Source organism: Nerophis ophidion, linkage group LG26 (assembly GCF_033978795.1).
Source record: "Nerophis ophidion isolate RoL-2023_Sa linkage group LG26, RoL_Noph_v1.0, whole genome shotgun sequence".
In the NCBI taxonomy this organism is placed as follows: Eukaryota; Metazoa; Chordata; class Actinopteri; order Syngnathiformes; family Syngnathidae; genus Nerophis; species Nerophis ophidion.
Window position 1 is genome coordinate 11,666,840 of NC_084636.1, and position 23,430 is coordinate 11,690,269.

Here is a 23,430-nt window from a genome sequence, read left to right on the forward strand (position 1 = left end):
GATGGGTCAAATGCAGAGGACAATTTTCACCACATCTAGTGTGTTTGTGACAATCATTGGTACTTTAGCTTAACTTAACTTAAAAGCCAACGTCCCAGCCCCATACATACACTTTATATGTTTATCCATCCATTTTCTACCGCTTATTCCCTTTTATAAAACCGAATACTGCATGGATTTGGTTGAAACCATCTTTTTAAAAGACATGTAAAAACCTCAATTTTTTTTTTTCAATTTTGAATAGCAATGAAACAAATCCAATTTAAAGTGGCCGGAATGTTGTGTTTTAAAAACATTTATGCACCTTTGTGTAAATTGTAATAGTGCTGTGCGGAAAGCACATTTTGGCTTGTGTGTGACCTTTGTCTGTGAAAGTATCTATTCTCCCTTTTTTTTGCTAATTTGAAGGCCTACTGAAACCCACTACTACCGACCACGCAGTCTGATAGTTTATATATCAATGATGAAATATTAACATTGCAACACATGCCAATACGGCCGGTTTAGTATACTAAATTGCAATTTAAAATTTTGCGCGGAAGTATCATGCTGAAACGTCACTGGATGATGACCCGTGCATGTGACGTCACGCATTGTAGAGGACATTTTGTTCCAGCTATAAGTCGTCCCTTTTCATAGCATAATTCCACAGTATTCTGGACATCTGTGTTGCTGAATCTTTTGCAATTTGTTCAATGAATAATGGAGACGTCAAAAAAGAAAGCTGTAGGTGGGAAGCGGTGTATTGCGGCCGCCTTTAGCAACAAAAACACGGCCGGTGTTTCATTGTTTCCATTCCCGAAAGATGACGATGAAGCTTTACTATGGAACAGAGCAGTCAAGCGAACACGGTTGGATTGGACCACACACACAAAGTACAGTGTATTATGCAGCGATCATTTCGAAAGACTACTTCATTAGAAAACTACCAACACACATAAAAAATGAGTTTAAGTAATAATATAACTTAAATCCGTCCAGATTTCCTTTACGTCAGAGAGTAATGTACAGAGGAGTTGATACATATTGGATTAGTATCAGCAGACATCTTGGGAGTTAAGTCGGTTTCTAACTTTAATCAAGGGTCTTTGAACGCACCACTGTTATGGGCAATTTGGCTGCTGCTACAGGTACATTTAATATATGTTTACTTTTCTTTTATTACCTAATTACTGTTCAAAATGTTGATGCTTTGTGCGAAGGCTTGCAGATGAGCTTAGATGACGTTATGACGTCCGTGTTGAGTAAAGTTTTCCAAGTCAGGTTTGCGGCTATCCAGGTGGAACAAACCATTTTGTATTTTTTAATCTCTTTAGGGGTTAGGTAGACATTGTTACCGTAAATTAATTCAAGCAACCTTAATATTGAACTTTCACGGCTATTTTATTTTATATTAACATTTACGATCTCTTATTTAAATGGCAGGAAAAACAAAATTCTCCATTTTTTGGGGTCCATGGTACACTCACCAGGTGAGTGCTGCCCACCAACAGCTGCTTCATGGCGCCATCGCGGGCCAGGTCCAACGCGGTCTGGCCTGAAAGATCATACCAAGCGTCAGCAGGAACTCACAACCCTCGCCTGCTTGAATGGCGTGAAGGGCGAATGACGGCTGTTCGACACAACACAATCGGCCTTTACGCCACCACTGAGTCACAGGGCTAATCACTGTCAGGAACTGTTTCATCAAAAAAGTACAAAACATTTCTTAGAGCTTATCCGACTGAATTGCTATTTCTGTTCAGGAATGGAGAAACTGATTTTTGAAACAGTTTTAAAATACATATGTATTCATTTTTTTTGGACAGTGTGCGTCAAAACTAACTCTTGACACTCAAGTGGCTAACTCCAACATTCGGGCAAAGGGGCATTACAAAGTCTCTGGTAAGACCAAATGTACACCCTCCCCCAATTTTCCAGTCAAACAAATAATGGCTTCTGTTTGGGGAAAAGCGAACGTTGTGATGCGTTTGTGAAATTAATACGCCGCCATATGCCTAAAATGGGCAAAATACGTAACTATATCACGTTTCTATGACTGTGCCTGTTACTACGTTACATACAGTATATACTTTTAACCCTTCGCGCGCATTATGAATAATCCTTTTACCGAACAGGAATATAAGAACATCCCAGTGAGAGCAGACATTGTAAAGTAAGTGGTAGTTTTTTTACACATGTTTTTACACATTAAAAGCGTTACTAAAACGGCCTTCTTTCATCTCCGTAATATCGCTAAAATTCGCTCCATTTTGTCCACTAAAGACGCCGAGATCATTATCCATGCGTTTGTTACGTCTCGTCTCGATTACTGTAACGTATTATTTTCGGGTCTCCCCATGTCTAGCATTAAAAGATTACAGTTGGTACAAAATGCGGCTGCTAGACTTCTGACAAGAACAAGAACGTTTGATCACATTACGCCTGTACTGGCTCACCTGCACTGGCTTCCTGTGCACTTAAGATGTGACTTTAAGGTTTTACTACTTACGTATAAAATACTACACGGTCTAGCTCCAGCCTATCTTGCCGATTGTATTGTACCGTATGTCCCGGCAAGAAATCTGCGTTCAAAAGACTCCGGCTTATTAGTGAATCTTAGAGCTCAAAAAAAGTCTGCGGGCTATAGAGCGTTTTCCATTCGGGCTCCAGTACTCTGGAATGCCCTCCCGGTAACAGTTCGAGATGCTACCTCAGTAGAAGCATTTAAGTCTCATCTTAAAACTCATCTGTATACTCTAGCCTTTAAATAGACCTCCTTTTTAGACCAGTTGATCTGCCGCTTCTTTTCTTTCTCCTATGCCCCCCCCTCCCTTGTGGAGGGGGTCCGGTCCGATGACCATGGATGAAATACTGACTGTCCAGAGTCGAGACCCAGGATGGACCGCTCGTCGGGACCCAGGATGGACCGCTCGCCTGTATCGGTTGGGGACATCTCTACGCTGCTGATCCGCTTGAGATGGTTTCCTGTGGACGGGACTCTCACTGCTGTCTTGGAGCCACTATGGATTGAACTTTCACAGTATCATGTTAGACCCGTTCGACATCCATTGCTTTCGGTCCCCTAGAGGGGGGGGGGTTGCCCACATCTGAGGTCCTCTCCAAGGTTTCTCATAGTCAGCATTGTCACTGGCGTCCCACTGGATGTGAATTCTCCCTGCCCACTGGGTGTGAGTTTTCCTTGCCCTTTTGTGGGTTCTTCCGAGGATGTTGTAGTCGTAATGATTTGTGCAGTCCTTTGAGACATTTGTGATTTGGGGCTATATAAATAAACATTGATTGATTGATTGATAATTTCTATATCTTGTTCAGCATTTAGCAATACTGTCACATTACATAATGCCAAGTGTTTCACAAAAGCTGCATCTGCATTGAACAGAGACAATAACTTGCTCATCCTCCTTATATTCAGGCTCAAAAATATAAGGTTCTGGATCACCATTTGTCCCAAAGTATTCCTTGTTGTCTCTCACAAAGTATGCCGTGAGTAGTAGATTTGTTGTTGTCTAAAGAAAAACAAATGTTGTGATATGTTTTTGAAATGAATACGTCGTCATATGCCTAAAATGGGAAAAATACCTTAATATATCAAGTTTCCATGAATGTGCCTGTTACCTCGTTACATACAGTATATACTTTTAACCCTTCGTGAGCATTATGGTTAATCCTTTTTCTAAACAGGAATATATGAACAGCGCAGTGAGAGCAGAAAGTGTACAGTAAGTGATTGTTTTATTATGTTCATTTCTATATTTTTTTCAGCACTTAGCAATACTGCCAAATTACCAAATGCCAAGTGTTTCACTAAAGCTGCATCTGCATAGCACACAGCTTCGATAACTTGCTCATCCTCCTTATATTCAGGCTCAAAAATATAAGGTTCTGGATCCCCATTTGTCCCAAAGTATTCTTTGTTGTCTCTCACAAAGTATGCCGTGAATAGTATGTTTGTTGTTGTTGTTGTTGAAGGAAAAAGCATGTTTGTGAAATTAATATGCCTAAAATGGGCAAAATATGTATATATCACGTTTCTATGAATGTACCTGTTACTACGTTACATTCAGTTTATACTTTCTAAACAGGAATATATGACCATCCCAGTGAAAGCAGACATTGTACAGTAAGTGGTTGTTTTACTATGTTCATAATTTCTATATCTTTTTCAGCACTTAGCAATACTGCCACATTACATAATGCCAAGTGTTTCACTAAAGCTGCATCTGCTTAGAATAAAACTTTGATAACATGTTCGTCCTCCATTTATTCAGGCTCGAAAATATAAGGTTCTGGATCACCATTTGTCCCAAAGTATTTGTTGTTGTCTCTCACGAAGTATGCCGTGAGTAGTAGATTTGTTGTTGTCTAAGGGAAAAGGGAACGTTGTGATGCGTTTGTGAAATTAATACGCCGCCATATGCCTAAAATGGGCAAAATATGTAAATATATCACGTTTCTATTACTGTGCCTGTTACAACGTTATGTACAGTATATACATTTAACCCTTCACGAGCATTATGATTAATCCTTGTTTTAAACAGGAAAATATGAACATCCCAGTGAGAGCAGACATTGTACAGTAAGTGATTGTGTTATTATGTTCATAATTTCTATATCTTTTTCAGCATTTAGCAATACTGCCACATTACATTTCACTAAAGCTGCATATGCATAGCTCACAGCTTCGATAACTTGCTCATCCTCCATATATTCAGGCTCAAAAATATAAGGTTCTGGATCACCATTTGTCCCAGAGTAGTCTTTGTTGTCTCTCACAAAGTATGCAGTTAGTAGTAGATTTGTTGTTGTTGAAGGGAAAAGCGAACATTAGGATATGTTTGTGAAATTAATACGCGACTATATGCGAAAAATGGGCAAAATACGTTAATATATCAAGTTTCTATGAATGTGCCTGTTGCTACGTTACATACAGTATATACTTTGAACACTTTGCGAGCATTATGATAACTCCTTTTTTTAAACAGTTTGAATAGAAATTGTACAGTAAGTGATTGTGTTATTATGTTCATCATTTCTATATCTTTTTCAGCACTTAGCAACACTGCCACATAACATAATGCCAAGTGTTTCACTAAAGCTGCATCTGCTTAGCACAGAGCTTTGATAACTTGCTCATCCTCCATATGTTCAGGCTCAAAAATATAAGGTTCTGGATCACCATTTGTCCCAAAGTATTCTTTTTCGTTTGTCACGAAGTATGCCGTGAGGAGTAGATTTGTTGTTGTCAATATGTTGATACGTTTGTGAAATTAATACGCCGCCATATGCCTAAAATGGGCAAAATATGTACATTTCAAATGCTTATATGAATGTGCCTGATGCTACGTTATATACAGTATATACGTACTGTGTGTATATAAAACTTTTAGAGCACTGCATAGGTGGAATAGAGCGACTTCCATTGACTTCATTGTTAGCTGACTTTAGTGAACATTTATTTACGATTTAGAATGCATAAAAAGAAAACATGTGTTCTTGTCTTACTTAGGGAATGTGAATGATAGGCAAAAAACTGCAGTTTTTTTTTTAACATTTGCCACAAACGTGGTGTGAAAATTTCCCTAATTCTGTGCTGGGAAGTCAGAAATACCCCCAAAATGTTCCGGTCAAACATAAATAAAAACGGCTGACCACAATGTTAATTAGGGGTACTTTTTTTCTCCACAACTTAGAAGGAGTAAAATCAATATCTAGGTTTTACGATGTACAGAAACACAAAAAAAAGATCATGCATTTACCATTCTTGTTCTCGACGTTGGGACGAGCGCCGCCCCTCAACAGTTTGGCGGCGCACTGCGTCTGGCCTCGATAGGCTGCACAGTGCAGGGGAGTGTTACCCAGCAGGTCTGTGCACTGGATGTCGGGCGCCTTCTTCTTGTTCAGCTGGGGTGATCACACAGAAATAATAAAAACACTCACACAGATGCTTCTGTTGAGTCCCAAAGGTTTTTATTATCCCGAGTCGGGAGATCTTCAATAGGATTTTTAGACACTAGTTTTGAGTTGGATGTTTATTTTATAGGATTCCCATTTCTTGGTAAATAAGTTACATTATGGATTATTTGTCAGCTACTCGGTAGAGTAGATGAGTAGATAGTACTCCACAATATATTTCTAAACAACTCTGAAGACATGACAATCTACCAAACCCAAAACCAGTGAAGTTGGCACGTTGTCCATCCATCCATTTTCTACCGCTTATTCCCTTTCGGGGTCGCGGGGGGCGCTGGCGCCTATCTCAGCTACAATCGGGCGGAAGGCGGGGTACACCCTGGACAAGACGCCACCTCATCGCAGGGCCAACACAGATAGACAGACAGCATTCACACTCACATTCACACACTACGGCCAATTTAGTGTTGCCAATCAACCTATCCCCAGGAGCATGTCTTTGGAGGTGGGAGGAAGCCGGAGTACCCGGAGGGAACCCATGCATTCACGGGTAGAATATGCAAACTCCACACAGAAAAATCCTGAGCCTGGATTTGAACCCAGGACTGCAGGACCCTTCTGCCACCGTGAAGCCCATAAGAATAACAATAATAATAAAAAATAATCAAACTTAAAGGCCTACTGATACCCACTACTACCGACCACGCAGTCTGATAGTTTATTTATTAATGATGAAATCATGCCAATACGGCCGGTTTATTTTACTAAATTGCAATTTTAAATTTCGCGCGGAAGTATCACGCTAAAACAGGGGTGTCAAACTCAAATACAGAGTGGGCCAAAATTTAAAACTGAACAGAGCCAATGGGCCAAAGTTGAACAAATAAACCTTTTAATAGGGACCCAAACAAGTTTTGCATTGAATATTGAACAAGCAAGGCTTATATAACTTTATAGTGACATGTAAAATCAAATTTTAAATAAGAATAATAATCCATCCATCCATTTTCTACCGCTTATTCCCTTTCGGGGTCGCGGGGGGCGCTGGCGCCTATCTCAGCTACAATCGGGCGGAAGGCGGGTACACCCTGGACAAGTCGCCATCTCATCGCAGGGCCAACACAGATAGACAGACAACATTCACACTCACATTCACACACTAGGGCCAATTTAGTGTTGCCAATTAACCTATCCCCAGGTGCATGTCTTTGGAAGTGGGAGGAAGCCGGAGTACCCGGAGGGAACCCACGCATTCACGGGGAGAACATGCAAACTCCACACAGAAAGATCCCGAGCCTGGATTTGAACCCAGGACTGCAGGACCTTCGTATTGTGAGGCAGACGCACTAACCCCTCTGCCACCGTGAAGCCGTTGGCACGTTGTGTAAATGGTAAATAAAAACAATGATTCGCAAATTATTTTCAACTTATTTTCAATTGGATGGACTGCAAAGACAAGATACTTGTAACTTGTAACTGGAAAACTTTGTTATTTTTTGCAAATATTCACTCATTTGGAATTTGATGCCTGGAACAGGTTTCAAAAAAGCTGGCACAAGTGGCAAAAACGACCTTCCATACGGCATTTTAAACCCCGCCAGCCTCAGAACATCACACATTATTGTCACAACAAGGCTTCGACGTGGATTGTTTCTTCGACGCAGATGAGAATCGACACGAGCGAGGCGTGGACGTGAGTACATGGTGGTTTATTTAAAACTATAATAAAAAATAAACAAACTAAGGGCGCTCACAAGGAGGTACAGACACTTGGCTATGAACAAACAAAAGACTAGCATCAATGCTGCAAACTACAAACATGAAACAAAAACACTTGCCCGATTGGCATGAATAATAAACTATAAACAAAACTAGCACATGGCATGAATACAAAAACTTACACGGCATGGAACTATGGACAAGGGCAAGAAGGAGGTGCGGCATGGGTAGCGTGTGTGCGAGTGTGAAGATCCCAGAATGATGAACAGAAAGAAAATTACTTAAATACTGGCTGTGATAATCAGGAACAGGTGTGGGACCGAGGGCAGGGGCGTGACAAGGTGGGAACTAATGCGTTGGCATGGAAACAAAACCAGGAAGTGCAAAACGTGACTGAATGTCCAAAATCAAAACATAACATGACAAAACAAAACATGATCCATAGGTGTGACAATTATACTAGTGTTATAAGGATAACAATATTCATACACAAACCCCGTTTCCATATGAGTTGGGAAATTGTGTTAAATGTAAATATAAACGGAATACAATGATTTGCAAATCATTTTCAACCCATATTCAGTTGAATATGCTACAAAGACAACATATTTGATGCTCAAACTTTTTTTTTTTTGCAACTAATAATTAACTTTAGAATTTGATGCCAGCAACACATGACAAAGAAGTTGGGAAAAGCGGAAATAAATACTGATAAAGTTGAGAAATGCTCATCAAACACTTATTTGGAACAACCCACAGGTGGACAGGCTATTTGGGAAAAGGTGGGTGCCATGATTGGGTGTAAAAGCCGCTTTCATGTAATGCTCAGTCGTTCACAAACAAGGACGGGGCGATGGTCACCACTTTGTGAATACATCCGTGAGCAAATTGTCGAACAGTTTAAGAACATTTCTCAACCAGCTATTGCAAGGAATTTAGGGATTTCAGCATCTACAGTCCGTAATATCATCAAAAGGTTCAGAGAATCACTGCACGCAAGCAATGATATTGCAGACCTCGGATCCCTCAGGCGGTACTGCATCAAAAAGCGACATCAGTGTGTAAAGGATATTACCACATGTGCCCAGGAACACTTCAGAAAACCACTGTCACTAACAAGTTTGTCGCTACATCTGTAAGTGCAAATTCAAACTCAACTAATGTATATACTTGTTCTTATTCTATCTGAACTCCTCACTATGTTCTCTGATCGCTGTACATATACTACTAAGTAAGACCTACACTGTTTCAATATCCATTTTTCTGTTGATGCAATTGTTGATGACTGAATTACTGATATCAACCAAAGCTCCTCATCCCACCCCCTAGATTGTATATAATGTAAATATTTCAATGTATATACTATGATGATTAACTTGTGTGATGACTGTATTATGCTGATAGTATATATTTGTACCATGAACTGATTAACGTGGACCCTGACTTAAACAAGTTGAAAAACGTATTGGAGTGTTACCATTTAGTGGTCAATTGTACGGAATATGTACTGTATTGTGCAATCTACTAATACAAGTTTCAATCAATCAATCAAACTATGCAAAGAGAAAGCCATTTATCAACAACACCCAGACACGCCGCCTGCTCATCTAAAGGGTTCTGTGGTCTGACGAGTCCACATTTCAAATTGTTTATGAAAACCGTGGACATTGTGTCCTCCGGACCAAAGAGGAAAAGAACCAATCGGATTGTTATAGGCGCAAAGTTCATAAGCCAGCATCTGTGATGGTATGGGGGTGTATTAGTGGCCAAGGCATTGGAGCAAATCTACCTTTCTGCTAGTGGATGCTCAGTGTGTGTGTGTGTAATAAATAAAAAAATAGCCGTTCAGCAAAGTTAATATCCCATATGATTTGTGGCTTTATTATCTTGTAAAAAGGACCATACTCGCCACAAAATTATTTTAAAGAATGAAAGTTGCCTTCAATCCCACGTGGGGGCTCGGCATTGTCTAGGGCCCCACGGCATGGGTAACTTACACATTTGTGAAGGCACCATCAATGCTGAAAGGTACATACAGGTTTTGGAGCAACATAGGTTGCCATCCAAGCAACGTTATCATGGACGCCCCTGCTTATTTCAACAAGACTGGCCTGCCTATAGTACAGACCTGTCTCCCATCTATAATGTGTGGCGCAATATGAAGCTTAAAATACCACAACAAAAACTTAAGTTGTATATCAAGCAAGAATGGGAAATAATTCCCCCTGAAAAGTTTCAAAAATTGTTCTCCTCAGTTCCCAAACGTTTACTGAGTGTTGTTAACAGGAAAGGCCATGTAACACAGTGGTAAAAATGCTCCTGTGCCAACTTTTTTGCAATGTGTTGCTGCCATTAAATTCTAAGTTAATGATTATTTGCAAAAAAATTAAAGTTTATCATTTGGAACATTGAATATCTTGTCTTTGCAGTCTATTCAATTGAATATAAGTTGAAAAGGATTTGCAAATCCTTGTATTCTGTTTTTATTTACCATTTACACAACGTGTCAACTTGTGGGTTTTGTATATACATAGTAATAGGATAAGATAACTATTTATCCCACAAAGGGGAATTACAAAAAGTCCACAAAAAATAAGGTAAAAAACATAAGAGGGAAACGTGGAAGAATACAAAAAAAAACAAATAAGACATGAAAAGAGCACATATTTGATGCAACCAGCTGCCACTTCAGCGGTTCCATTTCTACATACAGCTACAAAAGTAAAACACAACAAAGTTATTTCCGCACTTTAAAACCAAAATACCGACCAATACAATCGTTTCTCTGGTTGAAGTTGAATTGTCAGGTAACCAATTAGAAAACATACATTTATAAGGTGCTGCCACACCGGTTGGAATGATGAATAATTAATTAAATCATAAAATAAATAACCAAATTGTGAATCAATATTTGAACTATTAAATACAAAATATTGATAATTAAATAATGAAATAATTGTATCTAAAATTAAAAATAATTTTGTTACATACAATTATTGACACATTAAAAAACATTCATGTATTTAAATTTTACTTATAATTATTAACGATTTAAAAATCAATTATTTAAAAATGTACTTAAGTTTGCCCCATTTGCTTGTGTTGACCTGAGTCTGCCATTTTGAGGGGTGTCAATGTAAACAAATTTTAGTGTGTTGTTTAATGTAGGGTCATATGGTATACCGGTATTAGTATACAAACCCTGTTTCCATATGAGTTGGGAAATTGTGTTAGATGTAAATATAAACGGAATACAATGATTTGCAAATCCTTTTCAACCCATATTCAATTGAATGCCCTATAAAAGATGTTCAACCTTATAAACTTAATTTTTTTGGGGCAAATAATAATTAACTTAGAATTTCATGACTGCAACACGTGCCAAAGTAGTTGGGAAAGGGCATGTTCACCACTGTGTTACATCAACTTACCTTTTAACAACACTCAATAAACGTTTGGGAACTACATCAACTTACCTTTTAACAACACTCAATAAACGTTTGGGAACTGGGGAAACTAATTGTTGAAGCTTTGAAAGTGGAATTCTTCCCCATTCTTGTTTTATGTAGAGCTTCAGTCGTTCAACAGTCCGGGGTCTCCACTGTCGTATTTTACGCTTCATAATGCGCCACACATTTTCGATGGGAGACGGGTCTGGACTGCAGGCGGGCCAGGAAAGTACCCACACTCTTTTTTTTACGAAGCCACGCTGTTGTAACACGTGCTGAATGTGGCTTGGCATTGTCTTGCTGAAATCAGCAGGGTCGTTCATGAAAAAGACCGCACTTAGATGACAACATATGTTGTTCCGAAACCTGTAAGTACCTTTCAGCATTAATTGTGCCTTCACAGATGTGTAAGTTACCCATGCCTTGGGCACTAATGCACCCCCAAACCATCACAGATGCTGGCTTTTGAACTTTGCGTCGATAACAGTCTGGATGTTTCGCTTTCCCCTTTGGTCCGGATGACACGATGTCAAATATTTCCAAAAACTATTTGAAATGTGGACTCGTCAGACCACAGAACACTTTTCCACTTTGCATCAGTCCATCTTAGATGATCTCGAGCCCAGAGAAGCCGGCGGCGTTTCTGGATGTTGTTGATAAATGGCTTTCACTTTGCATAGTAGAGCTTTAACTTGCACTTACAGATGTAGCGACAAATTGTATTTAGTGACAGTGGTTTTCTGAAGTGTTCCTGAGCTCATGTGGTGATATCCTTTAGAGATTGATGTCGGTTTTTGATAAAGTGGCGTCTGAGGGATCGAAGGTCACGGTCATTCAATGTTGGTTTCCGGCCATGCTGCTTACGTGGAGTGATTTCTCCAGATTCTCTGAACCTTTTGATGATATTATGGACCGTAGATGTTAAAATCCCTAAATTTCTTGCAATTGCACTTTGAGAAACGTTGTTCTTAAACTGTTTGACTATTTGCTCACGCAGTTGTGGACAAAGGGGTGTACCTCGCCCCATCCTTTCCTGTGAAAGACTGAGCATTTTTTGGGAAGCTGTTTTTATACCCACTCATGGCTGTTCCTAATTAGCCTGCACACCTGTGGGATGTTCCAAATAAGTGTATGACGAGCATTCCTCAACTTCATTCGTATTTATTGCCACCTTTCCCAACTTCTTTGTCACGTGTCACGGGCATCAAATTCTAAAGTTAATGATTATTTGCAAAAAAAAAAAAAAATGTTTATCAGTTTGAACATCAAATATGTTGTCTCTGTAGCATATTCAACTGAATATGGGTTGAAAATGATTTGCAAATCATTGTATTCCGTTTATATTTACGTCTAACACAATTTCCCAACTCATATGGAAATATTTTTATCGTTACGTTATAACGTGTGATGTTCTGATGCTGGCGACACCGTATGGAAGGTGTTGTCATTATTACGCATTACTAACCAGCTCAGTTAGAGTTGATAAATCGCCTTCTCGTGCCGCTTCCAGAAGTTTCTCCTCTCGCTTCCTTTCTTCCGTCCTCTCGGCCGCTGTGGGCGGAGAAAATAGAAATAAAACAGTGTGTTGCCCCGTCGGGCGATGACGGAGTTTGCCGTGTTTTCTGAACGCCTCACCTTCCAGCATGCTCCTGATCTCCGCACTTCTGGTGACGTCTTTGGGGATCTGAGCCGTCCCGTTGATGACGGTGGGGCACGCGGCGTAGTGCAGCAGCAGCATGACAACCTCCTGAGCCGTCAAGATGATTGATTGATTGATTGATTCAGCGGGTGAACACATGCAATTGTACGCTCAGGCCGCTTGGTGATGCGTTCAGGTACCTTTCTTCCCGTGAAGGCGGCTTTGTGCAGGGGAGTGTCGCCGATGTTGTTTGGCAAGTTGACGTCCGCTCCAGCCTGTCAGCGTTCACGGGTGTTGTTGATTACTGTTCAACTTTTTGACGAATAAGAAGAAAGGCTACCTTAAGTAGCTCCTCCACGACGTTGGCGTGTCCAAAGTAGGAGGCCAAGTGGAGAGGCGTCCATCCCAGGTTCGACTTACTCTTACCTGGGCAATACAAAAAAAAAAAAAAAGATGAGTGACAGCGGAAGCACGCCGTTTTTAGTATGACATACCTTTACAGTTGATGCTGAACTCCGTCTCTCCTTTGATTTTGGACAAGAGGAGCCTCTGAAGGCCGGCTAGATCTCCATTCCTGGCGCAGCGCAGGAACTGCTCGTCCGGTTCCAGCTCCTCCATGGATACCTGAACATGAAAACACACCAAAAAACATTAAACATTTTAGAACAGTGGTCCCCAACCACCGGGCCGCACAAGAAAAATAAAATAAAATAAAAAAATTATATATATATATATATATATATATATGTCTTGATTGGATTATCCAGAGAATAATGCTCGATACCGTGGTAGAGCGCAATATGTAGGTGTGGGAAAAATCACAAGACTACTTTGTCTCTACAGAACTGTTTCATGAGGGGTTCCCTCAATCATCAGGATTCCTGATGGGGGGTGTCCTTTTTTTTTCTTCTTTATCATGAAAAAGGGACGTTTTTGTCATGAAAAAGGGAGATTTTTGTGGTTGGTGCACTATTTGTAAGTGTATATTGTGTTTTTTATGTTGTTTTAATAAAAAAAAATATATATATATATATATATATTTTTTTTTTTTTTTAGAAAAAATTCTTCTGCGCCCCGGTACCAGGGCCGCGGCCCGGTGGGTGGGGACCACTGCTCTAAATGACAGGAGCACTCTGTTGTTTTGAGGGTGTCCTGCAAATACATTTGTCAAAGATCCTCTATATCAGTGGTCCCGGTACCGGGCCGAAGAATATATATATATTTTTTTCTATTTTTTATTAAATCAACATAAAAAAAACACAAGATAAACTTACAATTAGTGCACCAACCCCCAAAAAACTCCTTTTTTCATGAAAATAAATAAATAAATATCATCAGGGCAAGGAAAAACTCAACCCAATGGGACAATGAGAAACGTTGGAGGGGACCGCAGATGTGGGGATCCCCCTCCCTGGGGATTCCCAAGGGATCTAGATATATATATATTTAAAAGCATATTTTCTATATTTTAAAGGCCTACTGAAACCCACTACTACCGACCACGCAGTCTGATAGTTTATATATCAATGATGAAATATTAACATTGCAACACATGCCAATACGGCCTTTTTAGTTTACTAAATTGCAATTTTAAAATTTGCGCGGAAGTATCATACTAAAATGTCGCGGTATGATGACGCGTGTGCGTGACGTCACGCATTGTAGAGGACATTTTGTTCCAACACTGTTCACAGCTATAAGTCGTCTGTTTTCATCGCATAATTCCACAGTATTCTGGACATCTGTGTTGCTGAATATTTTGCAATTTGTTCAATGAATAATGGAGACATCAAAAAAGAAAGCTGTAGGTGGGAAGCGGTGTATTGCGGCCGCCTTTAGCAACACAAACACAGCCGGTGTTTCATTGTTTACATTCCCGAAAGATGAAAGTCAAGCTTTACTATGGAACGGAGATGTCAAGCAAACACAGTTGGATTGGACCACACACACAAAGTAAAGTGTATTATGCAGCGATCATTTCGAAAGATCGTGTTTCGAAGAGGGTCCCTTGCGAAGGGCAGAGATGTGCATCGCCACCACCCGTCGACTGGTGCTGAAGAAAGGTGCGGTGTCGATCCTCTGGTTCTACAGGTACAACCATATAATCTCACTAAAACACTAGTAACACAATAAGCAGATAAGGGATTTTCCAGAATTATCCTAGTAAATTTGTCTAATAACATCTGAATCGCTCCCATTGCCCTCGTCTTTTTTTTTCTTCTAGTCCTTCACTCTCACTTTCCACATCCACGAATCTTTCATCCTCGCTCAAATTAATGGGGAAATCGTCGCTTTCTCGGTCCGAATCGCTCTCGTTGCTGGTGGCCATGATTGTAAACGATGCTCAGATGTGAGGAGCTCCACAACCCGTGACGTCACGCACACATCGTCTGCTACTTCCGGTACAGGCAAGGCTTTTTTATTAGCGACCAAAAGTTGCGAACTTTATCGTCGATGTTCTCTACTAAATCCTTTCAGCAAAAATATGGCAATATCGCGAAATGATCAAGTATGACACATAGAATGGACCTGCTATCCCCGTTTGAATAAGAACATCTCATTTCAGTAGGCCTTTAAAGCTTTTGAACCCACTTAATTTGCACAACTAGTAATAATTTAAAATAATATGACATTTCAGTCTCTAGATAATTAGGAAAAACTATTTTATTCCAGTAGGATATTTTCAAATCTACATATACATGTTTCCACAATCATGTTGACATGTATTTTTGTGCATTATTTCCATTTTTAATAATAACATTAATTTGAATGCTGTTCAAATAAGGTTGCAATACATTCAAGTTATGTAATCGTTTTCATTCGTAGCTTAAATTACAGCACATATAGGAAAATACTTATATTTTTTTATCAATTTTTTAAGGCATATTTTATGTTTAAAAGTTTTTGCACTGAACAACAGCACAACTAATAATAATAATAATAATATATATTTTGAAAAGGCATATTGTTAAGATCCGTACTTGGATCTTCTCATATTATTGTTGCTTTGTTTCATTTTGATATCAGTCTGTTGTTTGACGTGCTTATTTCCTGTTTTTGATAGTTTCTATGGTTACTCATTAGTTTCACCTGCTACTCCCTGTCCCTGCACACCTGTCTCTGTTAATCACCTTCCCTTTATAAGCCAGCCTCTTCTGTTTATTCTTTCTGGGACTGTAGCTTGCTTTCACGCAACGTAACGTCAGGTATGTTTGTCTCGCTAGCTCATTGGCTAAGCCTCCTTGTCATCTTTAGCTCACATGCTACATCTTTGTTTTTACTTTTGTGCCAAGTCTTAGTTCTTTATATTTCCTAGCTCCCATGCTAGCGTCTTTTGTTTCCCTTTTTATTAGGTCCAGTATTTCTGTTCAGAGCTCCCCTTTTGTTAATACATTTTTTAGATCCTACCTTTGTTGTGTTCTTCGTTTTGACGCATCCACGAGGGAATCGAACCCGGTACCACGATGCCGAACGTACAACACATAGTTACAGAAATATACAAATAGTCAAAAATGTAAATATAAGTAAAGCTTGAGGCAGAGCAACAATAAAAACAGACATAAGAGCATCAAAATACATACGCCTGCCTAAAAAAAAAGTTTGTCCTGCAATTTGTATGTTGTTAAATGTCAAGGTGGAACACCTGAACACTTTTATCGTCAAGTCAATAAATAATAGCAGTAATAGCTAATGACTGAAAAAAATAGCTTATTTGGTACACTTTTCATGTCAGGTAGTACAACTATATCCATCCATCCATCCATTTTCTACCGCTTATTCCCTTTCGGGGTCGCGGGGGGCGCTGGTGCCTATCTCAGCTACAATCGGGCGGAAGGCGGGGTACACCCTGGACAAGTCGCCAGCTCATCGCAGGGCCAACACAGATAGACAGACAACAGTCACACTCACATTCACACACTAGGGCCAATTTAGTGTTGCCAATCAACCTATCCCCAGGTGCATGTCTTTGGAAGTGGGAGGAAGCCGGAGTACCCGGAGGGAACCCACGCATTCACGGGGAGAACATGCAAACTCCACACAGAAAGATCCCGAGCCTGGATTTGAACCCAGGTCTGCAGGACCTTCGTATTGTGAGGCAGACGCACTAACCCCTCTGCCACCGTGAAGCCCAGTACAACTATAATAAACTATAATTTAATCTCGTAAAACTCTTTGTTCTGAAGCAAAAGATAACAGTACAAGCGTTTCATTTATTAGCCGCCAAAGTCAGGGAATTTGTGATTATATCATGTAATTTGCCTCCATTGTAAGAAAGTTGTCTCCACGTGGTCGTGGTTTGGACGCATGTGAGAGACGTCACATGAGTGCCATTTGTCAACTGTTGTCAACTGGGACAAGGTGGGGAATCGGAGTGATTACAGAAGGCGTGGGTCACTGGACCAGCGTAACAGGAAATCCACATGACGGCAGCGAAACGGGAAGGTCACATGGCTGCGAGACATCACTTACACTGTCAAGTGCTGCTAACTTACATCGGTAAACATTCTCTCCAAACTGGAACTGCAAGTTGGTGGCCAGTTAGCCTTTGACCTTTTAGATGCAACATTAATTTGATGTTTGCATCAAAGTGTGACACAATTATCGCAGGATTTAGTGAGCTATGTTCATGAATTAGTTTTGACGGAGGCATTGGACCCCCCAGGTGTCAGCCAGGGAAATGTGATCAACTGCTAACCTTCGTTTGTCCAGGTCATCACTTCTGAAAACAGTGTAGGACTGGATTATGGAGGATTTGCAGCTTGAATTGGGAAAAAAAAAGTATATATTTGGGGCTTTGGACTGTTTGCTGGAAATTCAACAAGTGGGAAATAGGGTATCAATAGGGGGGCGCTCTGGGACAATGGCTTAAAGATTGACCTAGAATTTGGTATTCAAAATGATGCAAATTGCTAAGGGAAATGTTTCGCATCCCAATTGCGATTTTTATCAACCTTGATTCAAAATCGAACAACAATTTTCAAAAACCAATAAAAAATATATAAATACATACGTATATACATATAAACAAAAAATATTTATTAATATATAAATGCACATGTAAATACATACATATACACACATGCATACATATATGTTGTATATATATATATATATATATAAATATATATATATATACATATATATACATGACCCCGAGAGACAAGCAGTAGAAAATGGATGGATGGGTGGAGAATATATATATATATATATATATATATATATATATATATATATATATATATATATTTATATATATATATATATATTAGGTTGTAATATACATGTATAAACATAATATATACATGTATACACACAAACACATATATATATATATATATATATATATGTATATACACTCACATATGTATATGTATATATACATATATACGCATATATACACACATATATACGTATATATACACATACATATATACACATATATACACATACATATATACATATACGTATATATACATACATATATATAGATTTGTATATACATACATATATACACACATATATACATATACATACACATACATATATACACACATATATACATATACATATATATATATACATACATATATACACATACATACATATATACACATATATACATACATATATACACATATACACATATATACACATATATATACACACATATATATATATACAAACATATACATACATATATACACATACATACATACATATATACACATATATGCACATATATATACATATATACACATATATACACATATATATACATATACACATATATACACATATACACATATATACACATATACACATATATACACATATATATATACACATATATATATATACATATACACACACATATATATATACATATACACACATATATATATATATATACATATACACACATATATATATATACACATATACACACATATATATATACACATATACACACATATATATACACACATATACACACATATATATACATATACACACATATATATATACATATACACACATATATATATACATATACACACATATATATATACATATACACACATATATATATACATATATACACAAATATATACATATACACACACATATATACATATACATACATATATATACACATACACACATACATATATATACACATACACACATACATATATATACACATACATACATACACACACACATATATGTATATATATATATATATATATATATATATATATACACATACATACATATACACATACATACGTATATATGTATATATATATACATATACACATACATACATATACACATATACACACACACACATATTTACATGCATATACACACACACATACATATATATACATACATACATACATATGTGTATATATATATATATACATACATATGTGTATATATATATATATATATATATATATATATATATATATATATATATATATATATATATATATATATATATATATATATATATATATATATATATACACACACACATACATACATACATATACACACACACCACACACACAAACAAACTAACGTTTTATCCATGCAACCAGAAGGAGCTTTTCCAACATGCAACCTGTTTCAAAAAAAGTTTCATTATAATCATATAATCAAATTATTGTATCAAATAATACATTGAGAGAATCTTGTTGATCCGGGAAAAGATTCTAAATCAAATCGTCACCACTGCAAGAATCGGATCGAATCGTTAGGTGTTTAAAGATCCACACCTACAAATTGCCAGTCAGTGCTGTTTACTTGCAACAGTTTTTCAAGTGTTTGGACAAGAATGATACCCAGATCTATAGTCGTACTTTAACTTGAGTGTTTTGAGATAGGAACTGTCTCTCGGCTATAATCATTACGTTTAAAAGGTGCAAGCAAATATTTATGGTACAAACATCCGCGCCATTAGCTGGGGGTAGCAAACGTCAAAGTGAACCACGTAAGTTCCGCCCAAAACCTCTGATATTACTCACGAGGAAGTGAGTGTGAAGAACAATGCAGGGATATTCTTTGAACTGAAGGAAGAAGTAATCAAAAATATGACAAAGCTTGTCGCCAACTTTGAAAATTAAAATATGGAGCAGCTGCTGATGGTGTGGTTGACGGAAAAGCCGTACATGTTGTATAATTGCACTTTCCAAGGTAAATGCTGCACATTATTATTACATTACTTTATAAAACTATTGTAGTTGTTAGTATTATTTTTATACAAAATTTTGAATGCAAAACTTGTTTTTCGTTTTAAAAAAGGCATGTTACATGTTAAAAGAGTGCTGTTTGGACAGGGGGCAGGCACTAATTAAATGGATTTCATTTAATGCCAAAGTGAGATGATTTGAGATACACATGTTTTGACTTTCGAACACCATCACAGAACCAATTAGGCATTGGACATTTATCCATGAAAATATGGATCAGCTCCTTAGTAATATTAGTGTTACACAATATTTCGTATGTAAAACATGTTTTTTGTTTTAAAGGACTACTGAAACCCACTACTACAGACCACGCAGTCTGATAGTTTATACATCAATGATGAAATATTAACATTGCAACACATGCCAATACGGCTGGATTAGTTTACTAAATTACAATTTTAAATTTCCAGCGGAGTTTCTTGTTGAAAACGTCGCAGAACGATGACGCGTGTTTGTGACGTCTTGGGTTGTAGCAGACATTTTAGCCCAGCACCACACACGGCTAAAAGTTGTCTCTTTTCATCGCATGATTACACAGTAATTTGGACAACTGTGTTGCTGAATCTTTTGCAATTTGTTCAATTAATAATGGAGACGTCAAAGAAGAATGCTGTTGGTGGAAAGCGGTGGCTTGCAGCTGCCTTCAGCAACCGAAACACAGCCAGTGTTTCTTTGTTTGTTGTGAAGCTTTAACACAGAGCAGTCAAACGAACATGTTTCTTTACGTCAACCAGCAAAGTTTTTGGATGGGAAAATTGTGATATTAAGTCGGCTCTTACCGGAGACTTGAGTGGATTATGCGACCTCATCCTGCAGCTGTCAAAAAGGCAGCTGTGATTTTGTCTCCTCCAATGGCTTCTCTAAGAGATACTGGCGTTCACCGCAGCCTTCCGACTTTCAAGTATGACTTCATAATCTCACTAAAACACTATGATGTGTCTAATAACATCTGAATCGCTCCCACAGCCGCCGCCTGGAGCCGTCCCCTTTTCTTTCTTTTTTTTTGTGCTCCACTCTAACTTTCCTCATCCACGAATCTTTCATCTTCGCTCAAATTAATGGGGAAATCGACGCTTTCTCGGTCCGAATTGCTCTTGTAGCTGGTGGCTATGATTATAAACAATGTGAGGATGTGAAGATCCCTACAACCCGTGATGTCACGAGGCAGTTGCGTGGCTTACCTCGGAGACACTGGCGGTCACCACACCCGTGGCCACACCCCTCCGTCTTTCAGGTACGACAGTATAATCTCACTGCAACACTAGTAACACAATAAGCAGATAAGGGATTTTCCAGAATTATCCTAGTAAATGTGTCTAATAACATCTGAATCGTTCCAGCTGCCATGTCTTTTATTTCTTCTAGTCCTTCACTCTCACTATCCTCATCCACAAATCTTTCATCCTCGCTCAAATTCATGTGAAAATCGTCGCTTTCTCGGTCCGAATCGCTCTCGCTGCTGGTGGCCATGATTGTAAACAATGTGAGGAGCTCCACAACCCGTGACGTCACGCGCACATCGTCTGCTACTTCCAGTAAATGCCAGACTTTTTTATTAGCGACCAAAAGTTGCGAACTTTATTGTCGATGTTCTCTACTAAATCCTTTCAGCAAAAATATGGCAATATCGCGAAATGATCAAGTATGACACAAAATGGACCTGCTATCCCCGTTTAAAAAATAAAATCTCATTTCAGTAGGCCTTTAAAGTCTGATGAACAAAACCAAGACAAAATTACAAGTAATTTTAACGCAATTTGACCAAACATATTTCAGTCGCAATATTATCACTCCGGCAATGCACTCTTGCAAAATCTCTTGCCATTGTAAGATTGCAAAAGCTGCATGAACGGTCGTTTCTGGCGCAATGACAACAAAACACGCACACCTGCGCGCGCACACTCACTCCGCGCAGCTGCATGCGATGTTCTGCTCCCGCCAAGCTACTTTGCCGCCAACCCCGAATTAGTCCTCGGCCGGTGCTCACACATCTCTGAATGACGACGCCTCGGCGAGCGTTAGGGCAAATTAAAGTGGACGTCGCGCCCGGTCGCCTTTTTTTTTCTGGGCTTCTGTTTACACTCGCATCAGCTGATTTGCCCAGAGAGCGGAACTCGTTCAGGGCAGGTCATTTCAAAATAAAAGCGCGACTATTTTGTTCTAAAGCAGGACGACAATTTACCGGAATATTAGTACTTTTTTTTAAAGATAATACTTTTAAATGATACACCTATAAATTATTGTCTTTTTTTTGCTTCCTCATACTCATTTATATACCGTTGATACATTTTATTCAGTTGGATTTAAAAACCAAAACCGGAAGTCAAAACGATAACCGGAAGTGGTGCAACTGTGCGAGCTAGCTGGCCACATGTGTTTAAAAAAAACTACCTTACGTTTAAATTGTAACTTGTAGTAATAGATTCATGACAGACGCGATAAATGCAGAGAATGAAGGCGATCTCCTGTCACAAGTGAGTTTTTTTGATGCTGGTGACGAGTTGACGTCTTTTGACATGCCTGCGGAGCGCATATATGACGTCATAACATAATCATAAGTCCGTATTTTCTTGAATTGTCGCCGGGGCGCTAATTAATTTAAAACCTCTTCTCACTCCTGCGCTTACCAAAGGCATGCAGTAAAAGTAAGCATGCGCTAATTATTTTAAAGCCTCTTCTCACTCCGGCACTTACCAAAGGTATGCAGTACAAATTTGAGTGTGATGTAAGCTTGGACCTTAAATCCTACTGAATAGCTCTTAATCTTCTTCCCTTTATGCGATTTCAAATTACCGGTGTTGAAATCAGCCTCCTCCATTTTGAAAATGATGACAGGGGAAGTGTCACTCCTAGGCGGTAATACTAAGCATGCGCTAATTATTTTAGGAAGCGAGTTTGACCCGGCAGTAATTCAAGGCAGGCACATAATATATGCCTTGCGGCAATTCAAGGAAATACAGTATGTAAACACATAAAGGCCTACTGAAACCCACTACTACCGACCACGCAGTCTGATAGTTTATATATCAATGATGAAACCTTAACATTGCAACACATGCCAATATGTCCTTTTTAGTTTACTAAATTGCAATTTTAAATTTTGCGCGAAGCATCCTGTTTAAAACATCGCTATGATGACGCGTGCGCGTGATGTCACGGATTGTAGCGGACATTTTGTTCCAGCCCGATCCCAGCTATAAGTTGTCTGCTTTAATCGCATAATTACACAGTATTCTGGACGACTGTTTTGCTGAATCTTTTGCAATTTGTTCAATTAATAACGGAGACGTCAAAGAAGAAAGATGTAGGTGGGAAGCAGTGTATTGCGGCTGCCTTTAGCAACACAAACAAAGCCGGTGTTTCCTTGTTTACATTCCCGAAAGATGACGTGAAGCTTTACTATGGAACAGAGCGGTCAAGCGAACATGGTTCCCTACCACATGTCAACCGG

At 38.6% G+C, this 23,430-nt stretch overlaps 2 protein-coding genes across 4 annotated transcripts in view; one reads left to right on the forward strand and one right to left on the reverse strand.

The window, feature by feature from the left end:
• osbpl1a (oxysterol binding protein-like 1A) overlaps positions 1–23,430 on the reverse strand; it is a 255,624-nt gene that overhangs the window by 132,470 nt on the left and 99,724 nt on the right. For 2 of the 3 annotated variants that reach the window (XM_061888874.1, XM_061888875.1), the window contains exons 3-9: positions 13,212–13,341; positions 13,058–13,143; positions 12,918–12,992; positions 12,714–12,825; positions 12,544–12,629; positions 5,757–5,901; positions 1,470–1,537 (exon numbers count right to left, since the gene is read on the reverse strand). In XM_061888874.1, coding sequence (XP_061744858.1) covers positions 1,470–1,537; positions 5,757–5,901; positions 12,544–12,629; positions 12,714–12,825; positions 12,918–12,992; positions 13,058–13,143; positions 13,212–13,341 — 702 coding nt within the window. Of the gene's footprint in view, positions 1–1,469; positions 1,538–5,756; positions 5,902–12,543; positions 12,630–12,713; positions 12,826–12,917; positions 12,993–13,057; positions 13,144–13,211; positions 13,342–21,885; positions 22,085–23,430 lie in introns of those variants that run through there. The other variant, XM_061888876.1, reaches the window with a different exon arrangement.
• Positions 22,159–23,430, forward strand: part of impact (impact RWD domain protein) — a 75,997-nt gene continuing 74,725 nt past the window's right edge. Inside the window, exon 1 of the mRNA XM_061888877.1 lies at positions 22,159–22,453. Coding sequence (XP_061744861.1) covers positions 22,406–22,453 — 48 coding nt within the window. The 5' untranslated portion in view covers positions 22,159–22,405. The remainder of the gene's footprint in view (positions 22,454–23,430) is intronic.